This window comes from Sciurus carolinensis, chromosome 8 (assembly GCF_902686445.1).
Source record: "Sciurus carolinensis chromosome 8, mSciCar1.2, whole genome shotgun sequence".
Taxonomy (NCBI): domain Eukaryota; kingdom Metazoa; phylum Chordata; class Mammalia; order Rodentia; family Sciuridae; genus Sciurus; species Sciurus carolinensis.
This window is the reverse complement of record NC_062220.1, coordinates 59,322,812-59,344,240: the sequence shown is the minus strand read 5'-3', so window position 1 is coordinate 59,344,240 and position 21,429 is coordinate 59,322,812. Positions and strand designations below refer to the sequence as shown.

Sequence of the window (21,429 nt, the reverse complement as noted above, 5' to 3'; positions counted from 1 at the left end):
GTCTTTGTTAATACAGGTTAGCTAATTCTGTAGAATGACCTTTAACTTCACTGATTTCATAAAAATTTACATTATATATTTCATAGTGCATGTAGATAATGAATTGGTGAAATTTAGAAGAATCTCTGTGCACTGCTTTTTCACTTGGAATTACAAATGGCTTCATTTCTCCTGAAGTGTACTATATTACTGCCACCCTGTGGAGCAGTCAATGAAGTACTGAACTCTGAAAATTCAGACACCCAAATCCAGAGATGACTATTATTCACATCTTCTGATGCTTTCCATGTCTTTGAATTTATAATTCTTACTTATCCATAAGTTTGGAGAAACGGTAAGTAAAGTGACCCATTGAAATATGCACAATTTAAAATTTAAAGTAAATTTTATTCTCAAAGATGGGGTATAATCGTAGAACTTTTTTTAGGGTATTCGTATTGTCTTGCATAAAATCGAAAAGACAAAACAACTCAAAATACTAAGATCCTATGTGAGAAAAAGAACAAAAAAGGGGGAAAAACACACAAGCTAAAAATTTTACCTGAACTCTCAAGCACAAACTACCTACTTTAGACTATGCCTATATCATGGCAACCAAAACTTCTGTGGAGGGAAAATTACTTAATTTATGTCTAGTACCACATTTATAATCATGTAACTAATGCACACTGGAAATTTTCTAAGTGAAATATTCATATTAAGGTATAAGTTTCTCAGCTAGTATGATTTAAAATTGGTTCTTATTTTAAAAGGCTTGTTTCTGTGAAATTTTCATCACAGGGTCATGTATTAAACACACACAATCCATTGTAAATGGCTTTGGCATATATTTTTCATAATGCCAGAGTCCAGGTCTTCATCAGAGGTAATGTGGGAAAGCAGCATTAAATAAACATTGAATTGGGTTAAAAGAATTCCAAGATTGCACAATTTAGCATCTATTACAGTACCATACACATAAATGGAAATATTGAATGTAAGGAAATTGAATAATCAAATGAGTAGTTTCTACTTTTTTAGAGAGACTGAAGACAAGTTCTGTTCTCTGTATAGTATGTATGTCAGTTCATTATGATATGTAGGAAGAGGAGAGACTACTAGTAGTAGTCATTACACACTTTACACACTTTGTAATTTAGGCATTTTCATTATACTTAGAGTAAATTTCTCATTTTTTTTATTACATAGATCTGCTTGCTGGAGTTATATAAGAAAATTTAGGCAAAATGCAAGAATATTTAATACACTTATAACAACTATGTGCTTTGTTATCCTAGAGAATACAAAAAACTCTTGTAATTCTTGACTCACTCTTAGTTGTAAAAGTATAGTCATTAAAGTGATAGTAATTTGGGGGCAGATTTAGTAAGATTAGGCAAATTAAAAATCATTCATTACTAGTTATAAATTTACACAATTTTACCCTTAGTTGTTTAAAAATAATTTTTCTCTGCACAGAATATTATAATTCCAATCATTCACAGTAGATGTCTGTACTAGTTAGTTCAAAAAAAACCTTAACTTTCAGCAAATTTGATTATTTAAAACGTACTACTTATTTATTCCATATATGCCATTAGTTCACAATTTTAGACTATGTTTCTGACATCTGCTAATCTGTTTTAAAATTTGTTTTGTCTTGTTTGTTGAATACTTAAATACTTTTCCTCAATTAAGAGTTTTCCAAAGCTGCAGGGTCAACCTAGTTTAAAAAGTCCTAAGAATTTGCTTCCCAGCAGAATCCAGTTACTGGAAACTGTCACCTCAACAATTATCAGTTATCCAGAGTTCAAGTTTAATTTACAACAGGCAAATCTCCAAAGAATAATGGAAATGAGTCTATGAAGGAAGAAAATCCATGAAACTAAAATAAAAGCTTCAGCTATTGAGACATGTTAGAAAAATGATGTCAGAGATGGGCTGTATTAATCTACTCTGTGCACTAAACTTTTTGGTATTAAGCCTATCAAAATACTAGACTGGACTGAATGTTTTAGGAGAAAATTCTACAGTGGTTTCTTCAATTCACACATGTACTCAAGCCCAGAGTGTTTGATTAACCCACATCTCTAGTTTCATTGCATTATACAATAAATGAAAGGATCCAAATTCACCTGTCACCATTTATTTTTAAAGCCCAAATGATCTGAAAGGCACTTGTAACCTACAAAGTTCTGGTGATCCATCTTGGGCTGTTGAAGCTGTGAGGAGTATATCCCAGAGGGGTAAAGCCCAGCTGCCTGACTAGAATGTAGGCTCCCAGGTGGACAAATGATGATCAGCACAGACAATGAAAGACACAGACAGATGGCCATCCAGGCTCATTCTATATGAGGGTATGAAATTTAGGCTATAAATTACATTCTTGATTCTGCCACATAGTTTAGTTGTTGTTGATTTTCAACAAGTTATTTAACTTCTCTAATTTGGGCTTTTGTATTTCCAACATGGCGGTGATGATGATGATGATACTTTTATCAGATGAGCATTCCAGTCATAAAAAATAAAGGTGGCGGTTATAACATATAAAAACAATAAGCTCCATGAATTTTAGCTACAGTAATGAAGAAGAAGAAGATGATGATGATGATGACTACAAAGTTCCAGAATTCTATGAGGTAATATTTTCTATTTGTGGGGCATTAGCCTTTTCTGCCTCAAAAAGATCTTACAATGACTCAAAATAACACCTTTTTAGAGAAGCAGAATGGACTCTGTTCATTCTGTTTACAACAAATTCTAATGTCAAGGGGACAATATTATCTAAATGTCACTGTGTCTACATAAGATAGATCTATTTGAAGTCTCCAAAGTTCTGATAGAAGCAAGAAATTAATCTATGTCTGTTCAATGCATTCAAGTAAATAAATAATATAAAATCACTGTTTAAAAAGGAAATGAAACACAGTTGTCACATGTATTTTCACATATGCCCCTTAAAGACCCAACTAATACTTCCTTCACATGTTTTACATATGCATATATAATATGCATACATGATTTGGGATTGTAGTGGTGTTTAAATTTACTAATAACTTTAATGAATCGTTCTCACATTTTCAGGCTATATGGAAGTAATTTCACATTCCTTTTCTTTTTCTATGTAAATTTATGGTACTTGATAAAGGAAGGATAAGCTATGAACATAATGCATCTCCAAGCAATTTGTAGCTTTGTAAAGAACATCATCAGCTGAGAGGTTTAAGGCATGCAGGAATTCATTTCAAATAATCTACTTGTGTAGTGACAAATATTACATTGATAATCAGAAAACTCAGGAAAAAACCGTACTTGGAAAGGATTAGTGTAAAAGGAAAGGTGCCATCAATCCAATCATTTGTTATGTCAACAGAAGCCCTCTGTATTTTCAAGATGTCATATGCATGTTGGAGTATCTTATTAGTTTTATCCCACATTCCAACTGTGCACAGTTCTTGATGAGAAAAGAAGGGAGCATAGAAATAGCAGGATAGATCACCTTTTCTAAAAATTTTGTAACACAAATAGTGATCCTAAGTCAAGATGGTACAATTCTGCCTAAAAATTATTTCAAGTGTACTTTCTGCACTCTGAAGTTAATTTATCATTCATATTTTTTGTGTCTAAGGTAACTTCACTGTGACTAAGATTTGTTTTAGATATTAAATTAAGAAGTCTGTAAAATGCATGAATATAATATTATTCAAATGTGCTAAGATATATCAGTGTAAGGAAAGAATTGCCAATATGAATTTTAAGAGAAACAAGTACTGTCAAACAAGGACACACACATAAATGTGCATAAAACGTGCCTTTTATATTGATGGTTTCTCTAGTAGAAGGGTCAGTTGCATTGTTCTCAACTCTATAGTGACTGCAGCAAGACCAATACATATCATTTCTATGAGCCAAGGTATAGCTCCTATTCTAAAGCTGAAAATCTTGGAAACTGTTGAATTTGTGAAAATATCTGAAATGAAAGTTTTCAGATGCACTGCATTTGTTAAATGATCTTAAATGCATTACATGCTACAGGTTCTTCATTATCATATGTTTGAAGGCTTCATTTTTGCCTGATGCAAAAGTCAGGCAGAGAGCTAGTAGAGGATGCAATGAATTATTTCCTGTGAATTATTTTTCTTACCATCTGTTGAAAAAGTGATAATATTCACTCTGACTATGGTATTCAGCCATTTGTAACTTGATTTAGACTTTTATAGACTATAGGATATTTCTTCCTGAAAGTAACACAGGAAAGATTTTCTCATAATTTAAAATATTCCTTAAAACCAAATGAGTTAATGACAATACACACTCTAAGTTAAACTCTAGTTATGTGATCCTTATTTTTAAAATTATTCCACATCTATCACATGCTTTTTTCCCATTTGTTCTTCTTACTCAATTTACTAGGTATTTAAAAAAAATTATCCATTTTAAATGCCTTTTTTTTTTCATTAATTCTGAAAATTTAGCAAAGGGAACTATTTCCTAGCTGGCTAGGTAATCCTAAGTGTGTATTGCTAAGCAACCCTTTGCTAGTACATGGAAAATCAAATATATTTAATTTGCTAGTCCTGGGAATTATCTTTCAACTCTGTGTCTGGTTTTACTTTTCTTTTTCATTTGTTTGGACTTTATGATAGAGTTCATTTTGGTTTTGGCACCATTTTTGAGGAGGTCTTGTACACATGGTTCAGCCCTGAGAAATGGTACTGTTGCAGGTAAAGATTAGAAAGTGAATGTGCTTTAATTTGGAACAGCTGTGTGAAGAGATTAACATGGATTCAGATTTAAAGCTGTACCTATCTATAATCAGGTAGATTAATTCCCAAGAGCAGTTCATTCCACATAAAACCCAAACATTTTGTTCTAATTCTCGAAATTTTGGCTTCATTAAATCATGTTGTATCTACAGCCTCATTCAGCAGTTTTCCAGATAAACCTCATCACACCTCCCTTGGTTGCTCTGGATGATTTTTGATTCATATGGATGAAAAATGAAAATAATGAATCATTCAACAACTGAATTAATGCCAAAGGAGAGACTTGGGGGAAAGGTAGAATTCAGACAGTAGTTTTCAGATTTTTAAAAAATTCACATAACTTTTTTGTGTGTGTGCAGAGATTGAACCCAGGGACGTTTAACCACTGAGCAACATCCTCAGCCCTTTTTATATTTTATTTTGAGACAGGGTCTCACTAAATTCTTCGACCTGTGTAAATTGCTGAGGTCGGTTTTGAACTCACAATTCTCCTGCCTCATCCTCCTGAGTCACTGGGATTACAGGTGTGCGCCACTGGGCCTGACTCACATAACTTTAAGACTATAATTTTTAGATATTTTTTAACTTTTATTTTATTATGGTAAGAACACATAAGACCTGCCCTTTTAACATTTTTTAAGTATGTAATGCATTATTTGATTGCAAATACAATGTTGCATAACAGATCTCTGGAGCTTATTCATCTTGTTTAACTGTAACTTTATACCCATTGATTAGGAACACCCCTTCTCCCCTCTCCTCAGCCCCAGGAAACTAACATTCCACTCTTTGATGGTATGAATTTGACTATTTTTAGATACCTCATGTAAGTGGAAAAATGTATTATTTATCTCTTTCTTAATGGCTTATTTCACTTAGCATAATATCTTCAAAATTCAACCCTATCATTACATAGAATTTAATTCTATGTTAAGGCAAAATAGTATTTCATTGTAATATATAGACTGTATTTTCTTTACCCATTTAACTGTCAGTGGATATTTAGGTTATTTCCACAACTGAAACACTTTAAATAGTGCTGCAGTGAACATAGAAATGTTCCTAAAGATCATAATTTCAATTCTTGTTGATACATCCCAAGAAATCAGATACCTTGATGCTATAGTAGTTCTGTTTTTCTTTCTTTGAGGAACTTCTGAATCTTTTTTGATTGGCTAATCAGTTTCCATTCTCATCGGCATCATAACAAAGGATTCAATTTCTATACAACTTCTCCAATATTGTTGTCTTTTTTTCTTTGATAATTGTTATTCTAATAACTCATTATGGGTTTGATTTGCCCTGATGACCAAATACATCAGCAGTTTCTTCATATATTTGTGGGTAACTTGTATATCTTCCTTGAAGAAATGTCTAATTGATGTTCTTAGTCCATTTTTCAATGAAGTTATTACTTTTATTTTTGTTTGTTTTGTTATTGAGTATTAAAAGTGCCATATATGTTTTGTATATTAACCCCTTATAAAACAAAGGGTTTGAAAATAGCCTCCCATTCTGTCGATTGTGTTTTGACTTCATTAATTGTTTCCTTTGCTGGGCAGAAACATTTTAGTTGGATACAGTCTCACTTCTCTGGGCTTTTTTGTCATACTCATTAAATCACTATAATCATTTAAGACTTAAGATTTATGACATACCTATAAATCTTTAATCCATTTTGGGTTGAGTTCTGAGTATGTTGTCAGAAAAGCAAACAACTTCATTTTTTATTTTTTGCTTTTGGGTATACAGTTTCCCCAATATTTGATGAGGAGACAACAAACATTTCCCCATGTATATCTCTAACACTGTTGTCAAAGATCAGTTGACAATATGGGCATGGACTTACTTCTGTGCACTCTATTCTGTTCCATCTATCTGACTGTCTTGATGCTAGTAATATTCTGTTGTGATGACTGTAGCTTTGTACTATATCAGGAAGTGTGAAGCCTCCAGCTTTGTTCTTTGATCCAAGACAGCTTGTGATTTATGGTCTTCTCTGGTTCCACATGAATCTTAAAATTGCTTTTTTCTATTTCTCTTAAAAACAAAAATGGCACTGGGATTCTGACAGGGATTGCATTCAACCTGCAGCTAACTTGGAGTACTAGGAACATTTTAATAATATTGAGTTTTCTAATTTATGAACATGGGATGCTTTTCAATTGCTATGTCTTCTTTAATTTTTTCATCAAAATTTCATGGTTTTCATAATTTCTATTCAGATAGTTCATAAGTAGAGTATAGAAACCCAACTAACATTGATTTTGTATCATGCAACTTAACTGAATTTAGCAGTTCTATCAGGCTTTTGTTTGATTGTTTATGGAGTCTTTAAACTTTTCCACATATAAAATCATGTCATACTGCAGACTGTTTCCCCTGCTATTAAACTGTAATTTCACTCTGTCATGGTTAGTTAAAAAAAAATTGGTATGATTTCATTTCTCTTCAAAGATTAATTAATTTTTGAAATAAATATATTTTATAATATTAATGCAGTTGAATTTTATGTTAAACTTGTTAAATTTATGTTCTCTAAAACATGGAAATATTAGATTAAGATTATTTCAATGAGCAGAATATTTACTTTCCCAGTTATGTTTTATAATTATGAATTTTTTTCTATAACAGAACTGATGCTTCCAACTTTTGTGAGATAGTCTCAATTCATTTATTGTCATATATTGAGAACTATCACAAAATTTGTATTCTTGGCTGGAGGACTAAAGACAAAAGTTAAATGAGGAAGGAGGGACTGTATAGAGGGAAAAGAGAGGTGGGAGGGGTGGGGGGAAGGAAAAAAATAATGGAATGAATCAAACATCATTACTCTATGTAAATGTATGAATATGCAAATTGTATGCTGTTACTCTATGTACAAACAGGAAAAACATGTATCCCATTTGTTTACAATAAAAATAAATTAAAAAAAAAAGTTAAATGAGATACAGGACCCAAAATGTAAGACCTTGTAATCCAGAAGGGGACAAAGGATAGATTCTATGGGTAAAGTGCAGAGAGGGACACATACAAGCTCTGTAGAGTACACTGTGGGATCAGAGGTTGACCATCCAAACAAGACCAAGGAGGGAGGGAGGTATGAGGGACATCTCCATTTAAGGAGGACTGCTCTGAATTTTGGAACATGAGAAATAATATAAGACATGCCCATTATATCTCTGATTAATGTATCTGTATCCTCCCATTACTTTTAATTTTGATAATTTTCCAAAAATATTCATAGAATCAGATTATCACTTGAAAATCATACTCTATTAACAACTCATTCCATTTATCAACTTTCTTAAAAAAAAAAAGGCTTCTCTTTCCAATTCAATCAATAGATAATTTAAAAATAATTTAAACCTTGAATTAAACAGTATGACATGATAGCATATACAGTATGCAAGGAATTCAATATTAAGATTTGTGGTTAATTCAAGTTACATGTGTGTGTATATGATTTCAATTCTTTGATCACTTTCAAGTGCACATAGGCTAAAAAGCACTGGAGTATTTCAAAGTGTTCCAAAAATTTTCATCAGAACTATATCCCATTGCATACAACATTTTGTCTGCTAAACAATCTGAGCATATTAATTCATATTTCAATCTTTTTAACACATAAACAACATGTTTTCCTCAAACACATAAAATACAGTCCAGCAAAGCTAGTAATGACCCACATCTTACAAAGTGGCAAAAATTCTAAAGTGATAAGCTGGGTGCAAGCCTCTAATTGCAGCTACTAAGGAGACTGAGGCAAGAAATCACGAGTTCAAGGCCAGTCAGGGCAACATAGTGAGTCACTGTCTAATAAAAAGAAAAGAAGGGAGAGGAAAAAATAGCAAAGCAAATTGGCATTCAACTCTGAAGTTTTCTTGTGGATAAATGCATAATTTTTGAAACACAAGAAATAGATTATAATTTCTGACCTCTTCTTTATGGATTTCCAGTCTTTTATGAAAGAAGACTGAGAATTATTGTCTAATTATAAAATGTGCACAGTGAGAAAATAGAAATAAGCTGATAGAGGATTGCTAGAAAAGATACAGTTTTTAATTTGTTATAATTAGTTATACATGATAGTAGAATGCACTATGATACATCATACATAAACGGAGTATAATTTCTCATTCTTTTAGTTGTACATGATGTAGAATCACACCAGTTGTGTAATCATACATGCACATAGGGTAATAACGTCTGATTCATTCTACTACCCTTCCTACCTCAGACTTCCTCCACTCCCTTCATTCCTCTCTCCCTAATCCAAAGTAGCTGTATTCTTCCTTTTGCCTCCACACCACAACCCCTGTCTCATTGTGAGTTAGCATTCACATATGAGAGAAAACATTCATCCTTTGGTTTTTGGGATTGGCCTATTTTGCTTAGTATGATATTCTCCAGCTCCACCCTGGGCTGATCGTCAATTACAGTAACAATGATCATGAATCCAGCAAATGTCATAATTTCATTCTTCTTTGGGTGTTAACAGGTTAGCTAAATCCCTCTTGCTACAAAGCTTTCCTCTTGCAGTAAAATAAACATTGAAATCAATATATTCCAATTACAAAATGCTGATCTTCATGATCTTCATTGCTTATTGAGACTGAAATCTCTTAAAATATTATGCCTACAAAAGGACTGGCCTTAAATCTTTCCCTAAAATTTAACAGTTTTAAAATCAGATGCATTTTTTTCTTGTTGTAAATTGGGCTTTTGAACATATACAGAATATCTACAGAGATTTTTTTTAAAGTGTTTTAGAAAATTTAAGTAATACTATAATGTCTTATAATTAAATTACATAATAGTTTTCCCAAGCAGAGCTTAAATTGTTCCTGTTTTTCCATTACCTTCTGATTTCTCTTTTTGTATAATATTTTCTTATTTAGAATCTACGCATAAAAATAAAATAGGATCAACAAGTCCAAATTATTTCACTAACATATTAGTCACATACTACAAGTGTATCCTATGAAAATATTATATTTCCCAACCCATAGTTTATGTGACTATACAATTGGGTCTAATGTCTTTAAACAAAAGTTTCCCCTTACCACCAACACCACTATCTCTTCAACAACCACCTAAACATTAAAATAAAAATATTATAAAATTACACTCACTTTTTTATCTTTGTTGTATTTGGCAAATATCTCCTGGGCTCTCTCTTCTCCTCCATCCGTGAACAACATGATAATCTTATTGCAGTTGGCTCTGGAAACATTATACTGTTAAAACAAAACAATTGCCCATTGTTGATAATGAAGGACATGGAAAATAAACCAATATGGAAAAAGCCGGCAGAGATTGCTAGTAATGAGAGAAATGTCTGCTCAGTAAATAGATTCTGAGAACCTGTTTCTGGACCAGGTCAGGCCCACTCTCTGCCCAGGCAGATCTCACAATCTCACTTCTTTCACATCTTGGATCAGATGTCATCCCATATGTGAGACCTTCCCTGACAACTATGTTTTAAGTTGTAAACTCCCACCTAGACTATATTTCTCTGGATATCATTTTTTATTCTTTTACACATAGTATATGTTTTATTTATTTACGTGCTAATTGATGGATTCCACCAATAGAATGTACAGTCCACAAAAGCAGGATATTTTGCCTTTTTCATTCAGTGTTGTTATTTTGCTTACAAGAGTATCTGGCACTTAATAATCCCTCAATGACTGAATAGTAGATGGATTTTAAGTTAATAAATGCATATGTTAATTTTATGCTCCTATAATTTTTTAGCAGAAACAAGGAAGTAATATTAAAATATGAATATGTTTTCAAGCAATTTTAATACATTTCCAAATAATTATTCCTTTCTTCCCTCCTCAGTCATTATATTTTTTTCAATTACATTTCCAAAGGGACAAACTCCTCACTGACCCTCCAACATACAATACTTTTATTCCTTTGTAAATGCTGAGATATTCCCAGAGTATTTTTTTCTCCTCTCTCAACCTGCCTGCATATGCTATTCCTGAAAGATTCAATTCCAGTGGTAAGTCCTATTAAGCTTTAGGATCTCCAAAAGAGTTGGACACAGAAGAACAATGAACTAGTACTAAAGTGCCATTAAAGTGAACAATTATCTTGCAAAGTTGGATTTCTTTGAGGTACAACATTATCATCTTAGCTTTCTGCTGTTGTAAAATGCATTTTCTTAAAATAAACTAATTTATAGATGAAAAATAAACTAATTTGTAGATGCTCAATTTTTTTTTACAATGTCAGATCTCTAGCTCAGTTCTACCCAAAGGAGACATAATATAAGCCTAACATGTAATTTTAAATTTTCTTAAAGCCACCTAAGGAGAGTAATACTAAATATATGGAATTAATTCAAATAATATGATTCATTTAACTAGTCATCTGAAATATTAATTCAAAACGAAATCAAGATAACATGCTTTATTTCCTGCAGCATAAGTCTCTGAACATTGTTGTGTATTCTACACTTCTATCCATCTCAATTCAAAGCAACCATGTTTCAACCTCCCAACAACCACATGTGATTGTAGTTACTGTGTTGTACGGCACAGCCCTGGACTTCAAATGACTGATGCTTTGAAAAATCATTAATTTTCCTTTGGTATCCAACCTTATTAAAGTCCACATTCTTATCTTACTTTTCAGTCAAGATAAATCCCATTTTCTGATGTAAAAATTAATGAAGTTAACATTTTTCTTTCTTGGTGAAAAGGTCCTGTTTCATACAATCTCACCTCATCGACTATGCTATTAGGACATCGGCAGTAAAAGTTTTTAATGAAGCATTGGGGAAAACATAAGTATTGATTAACTCATTTATTACATCCACACATGGTTCTTCTCTTTTTCTTTTTTTGTACTGGGAATTAAACTGAGAGCACTCCACCACTGAGCTACATTCCCAAGTCCTTTCTTACTTTTTGAGACTGGGACCTGCTAAGATGCTAAAGCTGGCCTGGTACTTGAGATCCACCTGCCTCAGTGTCCTGAGTCTGTGGAATTACAGGTGGTGGTTCTTTGAAGATGACTTATTATGCAATAATAATTATGACTTGCAAATTTGATAATATAAAACTTTACATATTTTATCTTTAAAATATGTTTGTGTTCCCTCACAAGCACAAGGCCCTGATTTCAATCCCTAGCACCACACACACAAAAAATATATATATATAGATATATATATATATCTAAATATATATATATACAAACATATATATGTATATATATGTTTGTGAGCTGGGCACAGTGGCACATGCCTGTAATCCCAGCAACTCCAGAGGCTAAGCTAGGAGAATCACAAGTTCAAGGCCAGTTCTCAGCAATTTAGTGAACCTTAAGCAACTTCGTGAGACTCTATCTAAAAATAAAAATTAAAAAGAGTCTGGGGATATAGCACCTGTGGGTTTGATTCCTAGTATAATAAATATATACAGATATATATCTATCTATAGATATATATCTATATATATATATGTATGAGAAAGATGCCTAAAAATCCCCTAGTTAAAATTAATTTCTCTATTTCATTTTTTTAACTGCATGTATAAAATGGTCAAAATAATATGCACCTAAAGGACTGTTTTATAGAGTGATATGGTAAATAAATTTTACCCCAGGTCATAGTTTTATTTTTTTGAAGCATTAGATATATAATTAGTATTAATGAATGAGAATGTTAGTGTATTTGTCTATTTGTTTAAAAATCTCTTCCTAGGAGTCATAGATATCAGGGCACACAAAAATGGGAATGTAGGCAAAATCAAGAAATGTTTTACTTTCAAAACAAATAAAGCAGTATTTTTCCTAGGAGTAATCTCCTTAGGATTTGTGGTAGGAGTAATATATATCATAGCAAATTTTCTATGGGTTTACAATTATGTAAAAATCACACAGTCACAATAGTTAACATGTCTTTGAACAAATTAAGCAAAATACTTGATAATTTCAATAAAATTACAATCAATGGTGTTGTTAATATGCTTCAATGTGATATCACTGAACAAATTCTGTTCTTTCCCTGTGTGGCCAGCACATAGCATAGCATCTATCACACACTCAACAAAAACCTGAAAAATAATACTTTATGAAATCACAACTGAAAAGTAAAGCAAATCTTAATTTAACATTTATTTTCTAATTTAAAAATATGTGTGATTCTATTTGATACTTGCATCTGTGATTTTAAAGGTAAATCTGAAAGGACAAAGAAAAAATAGAATGGAATAGCATGATAATAAGAACATAAGTATTTGGAGGAAATGACTGAATATGCTTCAACTTTGAATAAGATAAGCCATAATATTTGAGAAAAGAAAATTCATATTCCTTTACTAGAGGACAAATATATCTCAATCTAATGATAAATTACCTTTGAATTTTGAAGTTTTGAGAATTTAGTTTTTATTAATGAACATACATTATTTATTAAGCATATTCATTTCACCAAAGATAATCTCCCCTGTTGAACATCTTTATTTTCCAGTTTCCATATTTACTTGAATAAATAAAATAAAACCTGACCTCAAACTGGACATATCTGAAATGAGCTATTTCTACCCCACATTCCTCCATTGGGTTCCTGTGATACCATCTGCCTAGCTGTCCAGTTCAGAGAATTTGGGTCACCTGAGTCCCTCTCACTCTCAGCAACCCCTCCTGTGCCATCCATCAGGTACACCCACCCTCCCTCTGCCTGTACTCCCACCCAGGATAGTGTAATAGATTCCACATGGAACACCCCTCAACGTGCCCCTCTCATGCTATGAGCTTTTAGTTTGCTCCTACACACTTCACAGACTGATGCCTGGCAGTTTTTCCATTTCTGTCACTGCTCCCATGTTGGGAGAAATCCTAGTTCTTGGTTGGCAGCAGTGAACGTCCAAGTGTGTAAGGAAAACTTGCAGGGAGGAGCGTTCTGCTTTGGCAACCCAGGAAAGTAAAGAACTGCCCCAAATTGACTCATATAGGGAACCCATATAGGAACCTGGTGGTCTGATTCCCCGTAGCACATTGCGATTGGGCAAGAAACCCATAAAATGTATAGCTGTTCCCACAATAAACGAGTTTGCAGGCTGCTCGCCATAAGCCTGCTTCCACCCAACTCCCGGAGTTTGGTTCTTAACTCCATGTCCTTACCCCACGTATGAGCTAGCCCGTCATGGCACAAGAGAAACTACACTCCCATACTGCTCACAGTCCAACCATGCCAAACCAGTCACAATTTTAAAAATATGTCATGTTGTCTCATCTGTTTAATCCACACTTTCTTATTCTTTTCTTGAAATGATTTTCCCTCTCTCATCTACCTTTGTAGATCCTACGTACTGTTCAAAATTCCATTTTCAAGGAAATGCTACCCTTTCTTAACTTCCTTGGGGTACAGGAGGCGTTTCTCCTCTGTGCTGCTTCAGCAAACATGGAGAATGCCATGGAAGAGCACTTTCCCATCATGATGTGAATGAGATCCAGTGAGTTAGACTAGTCCTTCTTGAGAGCAGATGGTCTTTTCTCCTGTCATTCTAGCCCTAGCACTATGACAGGAAATTAAAAAGTACTTAATAGTGAAAACTACTCAGCAAATATTATAGGATAGATAAGCTGACTACAACAACCCTGGGCTGATCATCAATTATAGTAACAATGATCATGAATCCCAAACCAATTGGGATAGCCATCATTTGCAGGTGGTGTGCTATGTGCTATGTTCTCTGGACCATCCTCTCCACAGCTCTATTGTACATGAGCTGTGGTGACACCCACTTTTGTAAGCGAGGAAATCAAGGTACAGAGAGGACAGGTCCCCACTTTCAACCTTTGTAAAAGTAACTTCTCATGAGAGATGCAAAATGCAAGTACCATAGAATGAAATAGAGGACATGGCCATTTGAAGATACTTGTCCATGGTGTGAGCTGGCTTCTATACCATGGGGCAGGAAGTATGCTAGGGTCTTCCAGTCTAAGGGCAGACCTCCAACAGCAATGTACGCAAGTCTTTGCTGAGAAGGAATTCCTGTTGCGAAATTTGTCTTTCTTTTCACTTTAAGTTCTACCATTTGGATCTTTTGATTATTTAGGAACAAGAAACTTAAATATCCACACAAGATAGTTAAAACTAAAATGTTTTTAGTAAGCATTTGATGACTGATAATATAAGTATCCAGATAAATTTTGTAGCAATTGAGATAAAAATGACATTCTACATAGGCCAACCCATTTTCACTTGGTTATACAAAAGTAAGTCAAAACATTAGCTTACAGAAGATTTTTTTAATAACATAATTTGGGGAAAGTGATTTAGAAGAAAAAGAAGATTGATGGTGTACATCGCTTTTGAATTTTGGATTTAAAAATAAAAATAGTTCAAAGATTGCTACTTCCTGTACATATCTGCAGTTTCTGTCCATCTGGTACATCTGGTTTCTAAACAAGTAAAAACGGCACTGTTAAGGAAACTTAAAGACAGTAACTCCCAGGATATTGAAATTCAGATATAACAATTCAGAGAAAAGGGCACAGTATCGCTACTTACATTAAGCAGTTGTTCAAAAGCAAAACTAAAGCCTTTCTTATAATCTGTTATTCCTTTTGCGGTGATGTTATTCACTGCATCTTTCAACACTTTCTTATTTCTTACATTTGCTTGAACAAGGTGCTGAAAACAGCTTACATCCTGAGCATTGCTATTGAACTGCAAAAGATAAAAAAGAAAATGCATAAATGAACATTAAGATCAAACATAAAATTTTCAACAAATTTGTTCTTACGCGTCTCAACCTCACTGCATTGCTTTCTCTTTCAAAAGAGTGTCCAAGTAACAAAAGGCCAAAGATCAAATAGTAATTTCCATCTAAGCCGCCAATTTATACTATTAACCCTGAGCCAGTTACCTTCCTAATCTTAGTTTCCCTGTTTATAAATTTGAGTTATGTGAGGTCCCTTCCAGTTCTAAAATTTGAGGATCAATTTGAGAAAAACAAAAACAATGATATGTAGTGTACATTAAAAAATGCTATGAGATACCTGCCCAGGATGAAGGGGAAGGTAAGGATTTTTAATTATCTTTTTTCAGAAAAGGTTGGTTAGAAAAAGAGGACACTGGGTGATTTTGAAATGATTTTGAAATGTAAAGATAGAGTCTCTGATGGCTCAAACCAGAAGGCAATCTGAATCAGGATCAACCAGTAGCCTTTTATAAACAACACTCTCTAAATGATATAAACAAGGAACATGGGGATGGTAAAGGTAAGTGAAGGGCAAGTAGATTACCGAAGGTAGTTATTGCTGTGAAGGGTAACACTCTCAGTAATAAGAGATTATGAGAGGGCAGGACCATAACTCTCTGATGATACCTGCCCCAAACTGAAAAGTTATGAATAACCAAAAAAGTAATTTCACTGTTTTATAAGGTGCATTCACATAGTTCACTGGAAACAAAAGGAATACTGCACAATCCAGGATTGTGATGAAAAGCTCCCGCTGTTTATTTTTTATTTTTTATTTTTTATTATTATTTTTGGTAGCAGGGATTTAACTCAGGGGCACTCAACCACAAGCCACATCCCCAGGCCTATTTTGTATTTTATTCAGAAATGGGGTCTCACTTAGTTGCTTAGTGTCTTGCTTTTGCTGAGTCTAGCTTTGAACTTGATCCTCCTGCCTCAGTCTCCCTAGCCACAGAAATCGGATTAGAGTTTATTAACTATACCTTGTGCTAATTCCTTAGGCTACTGGGGCCCAGATTGTTACATGTTCAAAACTGGAATAAAAAACATACTTGCTTGAAGGCAGAGAACTGGCCAGACAAAATTTTGAAGGTTATTTTCAGATCAAAGGACATACAATTCAGTGCTTTGAATGTGTGGGGCACAAGTGATTACAAATTCTTATAAATACAGTGCAGCATTCTTTTTTCTCTGAAGATCACTGAGACTAATTATAAGATACACTCAAAATTCATTAGCTATTTGTGAAGCAAATATTTGCTAGTAGCCAAGAATGATAGGAGGTAATAGTTTTGTGCTTTCAGATTGAAGCAAATTATTCATGCATACACACGCACACACTCACATAGACCACATATCCATAAGCAAACACTTACATGGTATTTACTATGTGCTCCATTTAATACACACTACAAAAACAATAATCATTTCCTCTTTGCAAATGCCCTATAAGGTAAGCATTATCATTATCCCCACTTGATCCCTGATAAACTTTAGTAGAGGTTAAATGAGTTGTCCTTAGTCACATGACTAATAATGATGAGACCAAGTGACAACTGTACATGGTGGCACAAGAATCTATGTTCCAACTATTCCCAGGCTGCCTTTCAATGTAGTACGATAATTGATTAGTTCCATAAAGAAATATAATAGTGTGCTCTGGGAGACGATATCAGGGGAAGCATTTCCAATGTGGATTTTGAATAACTGGGGCGGAAATGTCCCTCAGACATGGCATTTCCTGTGATTCCAGAGAAATGTCCCAGTAAGGAACATGGAGAAATGAACATTTCAGGCAAACAGCACAACACACTCTAAGGCCCAAATTATTATATGGAGTTGGGGGGAAGCCTTTTAAGGAAACATATGAGGACCAAAGAAAGGCAGAGGCTAGATCATGTGGAGTCTAAAGAAAATGCTAAAGAAATGAGTGGAAAAACAGATTTAAAATAAGCAAAATTTCTAGTAGGGAAAAGACAGGAGGCTGTTGTAGTCATCTCGCTGAAAATATTTAGTGGCTTTCTTATTCATGGAGACAGTCAGAAAAGGAAGGCCTCAGATGTATTTTTGAGAATGAACAGGATATGGTGGTGGATTCAACATGTGAATGAGTAACAGAACAGGATCTTGAGTAACTGCCAGGTTTCTGGCAGACTCTGGGTATCTGGAGGAATGACCAGTTCAGGGATAACTGAGGACTAAGGAAGAGAAGCGAAGTTCCATTTTGGATGAGATTTCCATGGATGTGAGATAGGAGAGCGGAGACGTCAAGAAATAACATCTACAGCACGCAGCTCAAGGAAGAGGTGACTAAAGATTCAAGAAAAAAAGAAGGAGGTTTGATCCTAAAAATGTGGCTTAAAGTCACGTGACTTAGAGTGAAACAGAGCAGGAAGACTGAGAAAACTGAGCGAGCTCCCAGAGAAGCAGGAGGGAAATCCGGAGTTTCTTAGTTTCTTGGAGAAAGAAGTGAGAGAGAGAAAGAAAGAAATCTCAAGAGGAAGACATAGTTCAGAGACAGAGATGACAAGGTCATAACTGCCACTGAATTCACCCACAATGGGTGGGCAGTTCCTGAAGGGACAGAGCAGATGGAAGGTGGCAGTCTGTGCCCAGGCAAGTCTTCACAGCACCTTGGCAGAGCACAGCAAAAATACACTGGGTGGTACCTGTCAGGGGAACCTGGGGTCAAGGAAGACTTCTTTAAAGTGAGGAGTCACCACAACACAAAGAACTGATGGTGAAAAGAGGAGGAAGAAAAAGATGGCAGGAAATAGAAAAGAGGTTAACAACAACCTAGGGGGAAGTTGAGAAGGATGGGATTCAGATGGCACACTGAGGAGAATCCCTATAGGAAAATGCATGTCACTTTTATTACTGTAAGAAAGAAGAATGGAAGCAGGCACAGGCACATGGAGGCCTAAAGATGCAAGAGTTGCTGTTTGTGGCTTTTGTCTTCTTTAATGCACAAGGAGAAAGGTGAACCGGCAAATGTAAGGTCTGCAGAGAGTGGCGAGGACATGGGAAGTAAAATGTCCAGTGTAGATAAATAATTCATGTCTTTTTCAGTTTTTTTTTTTTTTTTTTTTTTTTTGGAACACACATTCAGGTACATCAGATATTTAAGAAAAAAGTTCCAATATATTTTACTGTTTTCTAAAAATGCAGATGTTGAAGACTTAATATCATCAACCAAATGACCATTCCCATAGTCTCATGCATTGCTTTTTCCATTCTTTCATAATTTGTTGCAATCTTATTTTAGACAATTTTGAAAACAAAGAGTGTGAGAATTTCTTTAGATTGGTAGATTCTTAAAGATTGCCAATAGATTAATAGGAAACATCTGACCATAGAGAATTATTAGTAATGGTTACAGGAACTGTTATTAACTGATTTACTTAAACCATGAATCATCATGAAGATACAAGATATGCTGAAAATGAGCACTGAATAATGCATTGCCCTAAGTCTTTCATTTGGCCTTGACCTGCTTTTAACACAGAAAAGTGGGGCATCTCATTAAGTCCCTTTAATACAAACTGATTAAATGTAAATGCAATTCACTAAATACAAATTCAATGGTATATAACAGAAATATTACAATTGCACTCACGAAAAAACTCATAAATAATGCAGGGAAAGGAATAACTAACTTACAAAGTATAACTCCCTATAGCAAATCTTATTCTCCTAGGAAAGTGATGGCAAACTTTCAAAGCTCTAAATTAGATAAGAATATATTATAGACATCTTAGACTCATCTGCTCTTAGAAAAAAAAATATACACATATAAGTCTAATTTCACAATCTGGTAACATGGACCTAGATATTAAAGTCATATATTAAAAACCTTAGAGCAAAGGCAAAGATACAATATCACTGAGCATGGTGAGTGAACTGATAGATTTAAGGAGCTTTTTGTTTAACTATTAATAAAGTATTTCTTTTGAACGTTGTAATGATTTGTATCTGGAATGTTCGCCGAAAACTCATGTGTTAAAGGGTTAGTCCCCAATACAGCAATGTTCTGAAGTGGGGTTTCTGGGGACATGACTGTATCATCGGTGGATTAATCCATAGATGGAATCTTAGCTGAATGGGCTCCTGAGTGATGGTGGAAATTATAGGAAGTAAGTCCTAGTAGAAGGGAGTGAGTTCTTGGGTACAAGTCCTTGGGGACTATATCTTGTCCCTGACCCTTCCATTTTTTTTTTTTCTCTCCCTCCTGGCTGCCATGAGGTGAGCAGTTTTTCTCCACCATGCTCTTTTGGCGTGTTGTTCTGCCTTGCCTCAGGCCCAAAGCAACGGAGTCTACCAAATATGAACCTCTGAAACCATAAGACAAAAATAAATCTTTCCTCCTTTGTTTTTCTCAGGTATTTTGTCATAGCAATGAAAAGCTAACACAAAAGTGTATATTTAACATTGCAGAATCAGAAAGTAACATTCAAATTAATATTACACTGATTTCTTTTCTGATCCCAAAAGACTCAGTCATGTAGTTCCTGGATATTAGAACCTTCAAGAAGGTTCTTGCTGCCAGCATGCTGAGAGAGGAAAGCATGTGGGTGAACATAAGCATCTGTGGTAGACATCACAAAGGACTCGGCAACTCAACTCCAACAGTAGTGTTCTTTCATTTCCCTCTTCACAGACTCGTCCCTTCTTCCTATAGCTCTTTTCCCCACCATATATGCTATTTTTTCACCTCCAATATTTCCTCCCCTCCTCACTTATCTCATGGAGCTCAACATTCTTCCTAAATGATATTCTTTCATGATCTTCCCTGACTAAACCAAATCATCCCTCACCAACTCTCCTCAGCCTATCTTTGTTTACAGAACATGTAACAGTTACAATCTTATGTTTTCACATATCTTTATTAGACTGTTTCATTGAATTATTAGCCCAAAATTAACATCCAGTCTACCACTGCATCTTCAGTACATGACACATCATAGGTATGCTATAAATATGTACTGAATGAAGTGTGAATTTTCTGTTGAATGCCTTGGATGTGGTGGCATTTAAGAAAATTTGCAGCTAGTACAACATATTGTTCAATAACCAAATAATGTACTTATAAGTAGACAAACTGTTTTGCTCTGTCATATGTTGTTAGATTTGTAAATTCTATTTCTGTCCAAATAGAAACTCATGATAATCAAATGAAGATCTGGGTAACACTTATCACAGAGTCTGACACATAGTAGTAGATAAATAACATGCAACTCCATTATTTAAAAAAATTGGTAAAAAAATCATTAGTATACTTAATAGTGAAATAAGAACACATTTCTAATTAAGGACAAAGATTCATATAAACAATATCAGTTTTAGCAAGCTATAAATAAAAGTCACCAGTGGATGACACAGGTTACTTCAGGTAGGTTAGTTAGAAAGTTTAAGACTACCATGATCAGTACATTTCATGGCTTCCTAAACAACCTTCCCATACTTGAGAAGACATTCAATTATAAGAAAATTTAGAACCCAAACTAATTTGTCAAGTCAGTCAAACTCCTGTTTTTAAAAGGCAGCATCTATGTTTGTTTTGATGTCCTCTTCTAAAATTATTCCCCAAAATATTTGAGAGGGGGACCCTGGGGGTCATCACATCATTTATGGATACACAATGAAGTGTTGCCATGCACCAGAAGTTACAGGAGCTTGTTAAATTCCTGGAAAGTGCCCTCTGTCTAGGAATGGCAATGGTGTGTCTTCTTTGAATGGGGAAACAGGCTCAAGAAGTTTTGCATTAGAAACACTGAGAATTAAGGACAAAACAATTCCCAAAGACATCTTCCACTTGGAACTGCAAAAAGAAATGGCCCATTAAAACTGCCCACTCGCCCTGGTTTTAATTCCCACCTTCCCCATGAACTCAAAGGTCAACTGCCATAAGGGGCTCTGCACAATGCTCAGTCATAAAGCATTTTTCAGTGGGCAAA

The 21,429-nt window shown here is 34.4% G+C and overlaps 1 protein-coding gene across 13 annotated transcripts in view; it reads right to left on the bottom strand.

Moving 5' to 3' along the window:
* Cacna2d1 (calcium voltage-gated channel auxiliary subunit alpha2delta 1) overlaps nt 1-21,429 on the bottom strand; it is a 460,852-nt gene that overhangs the window by 70,689 nt on the left and 368,734 nt on the right. For all 13 annotated transcript variants that reach the window (XM_047560214.1, XM_047560216.1, XM_047560218.1 and 10 more), the window contains 2 exons: nt 15,283-15,441; nt 9,881-9,985 (listed from right to left, as the gene is read on the bottom strand). In XM_047560214.1, coding sequence (XP_047416170.1) covers nt 9,881-9,985; nt 15,283-15,441 — 264 coding nt within the window. The remainder of the gene's footprint in view (nt 1-9,880; nt 9,986-15,282; nt 15,442-21,429) is intronic.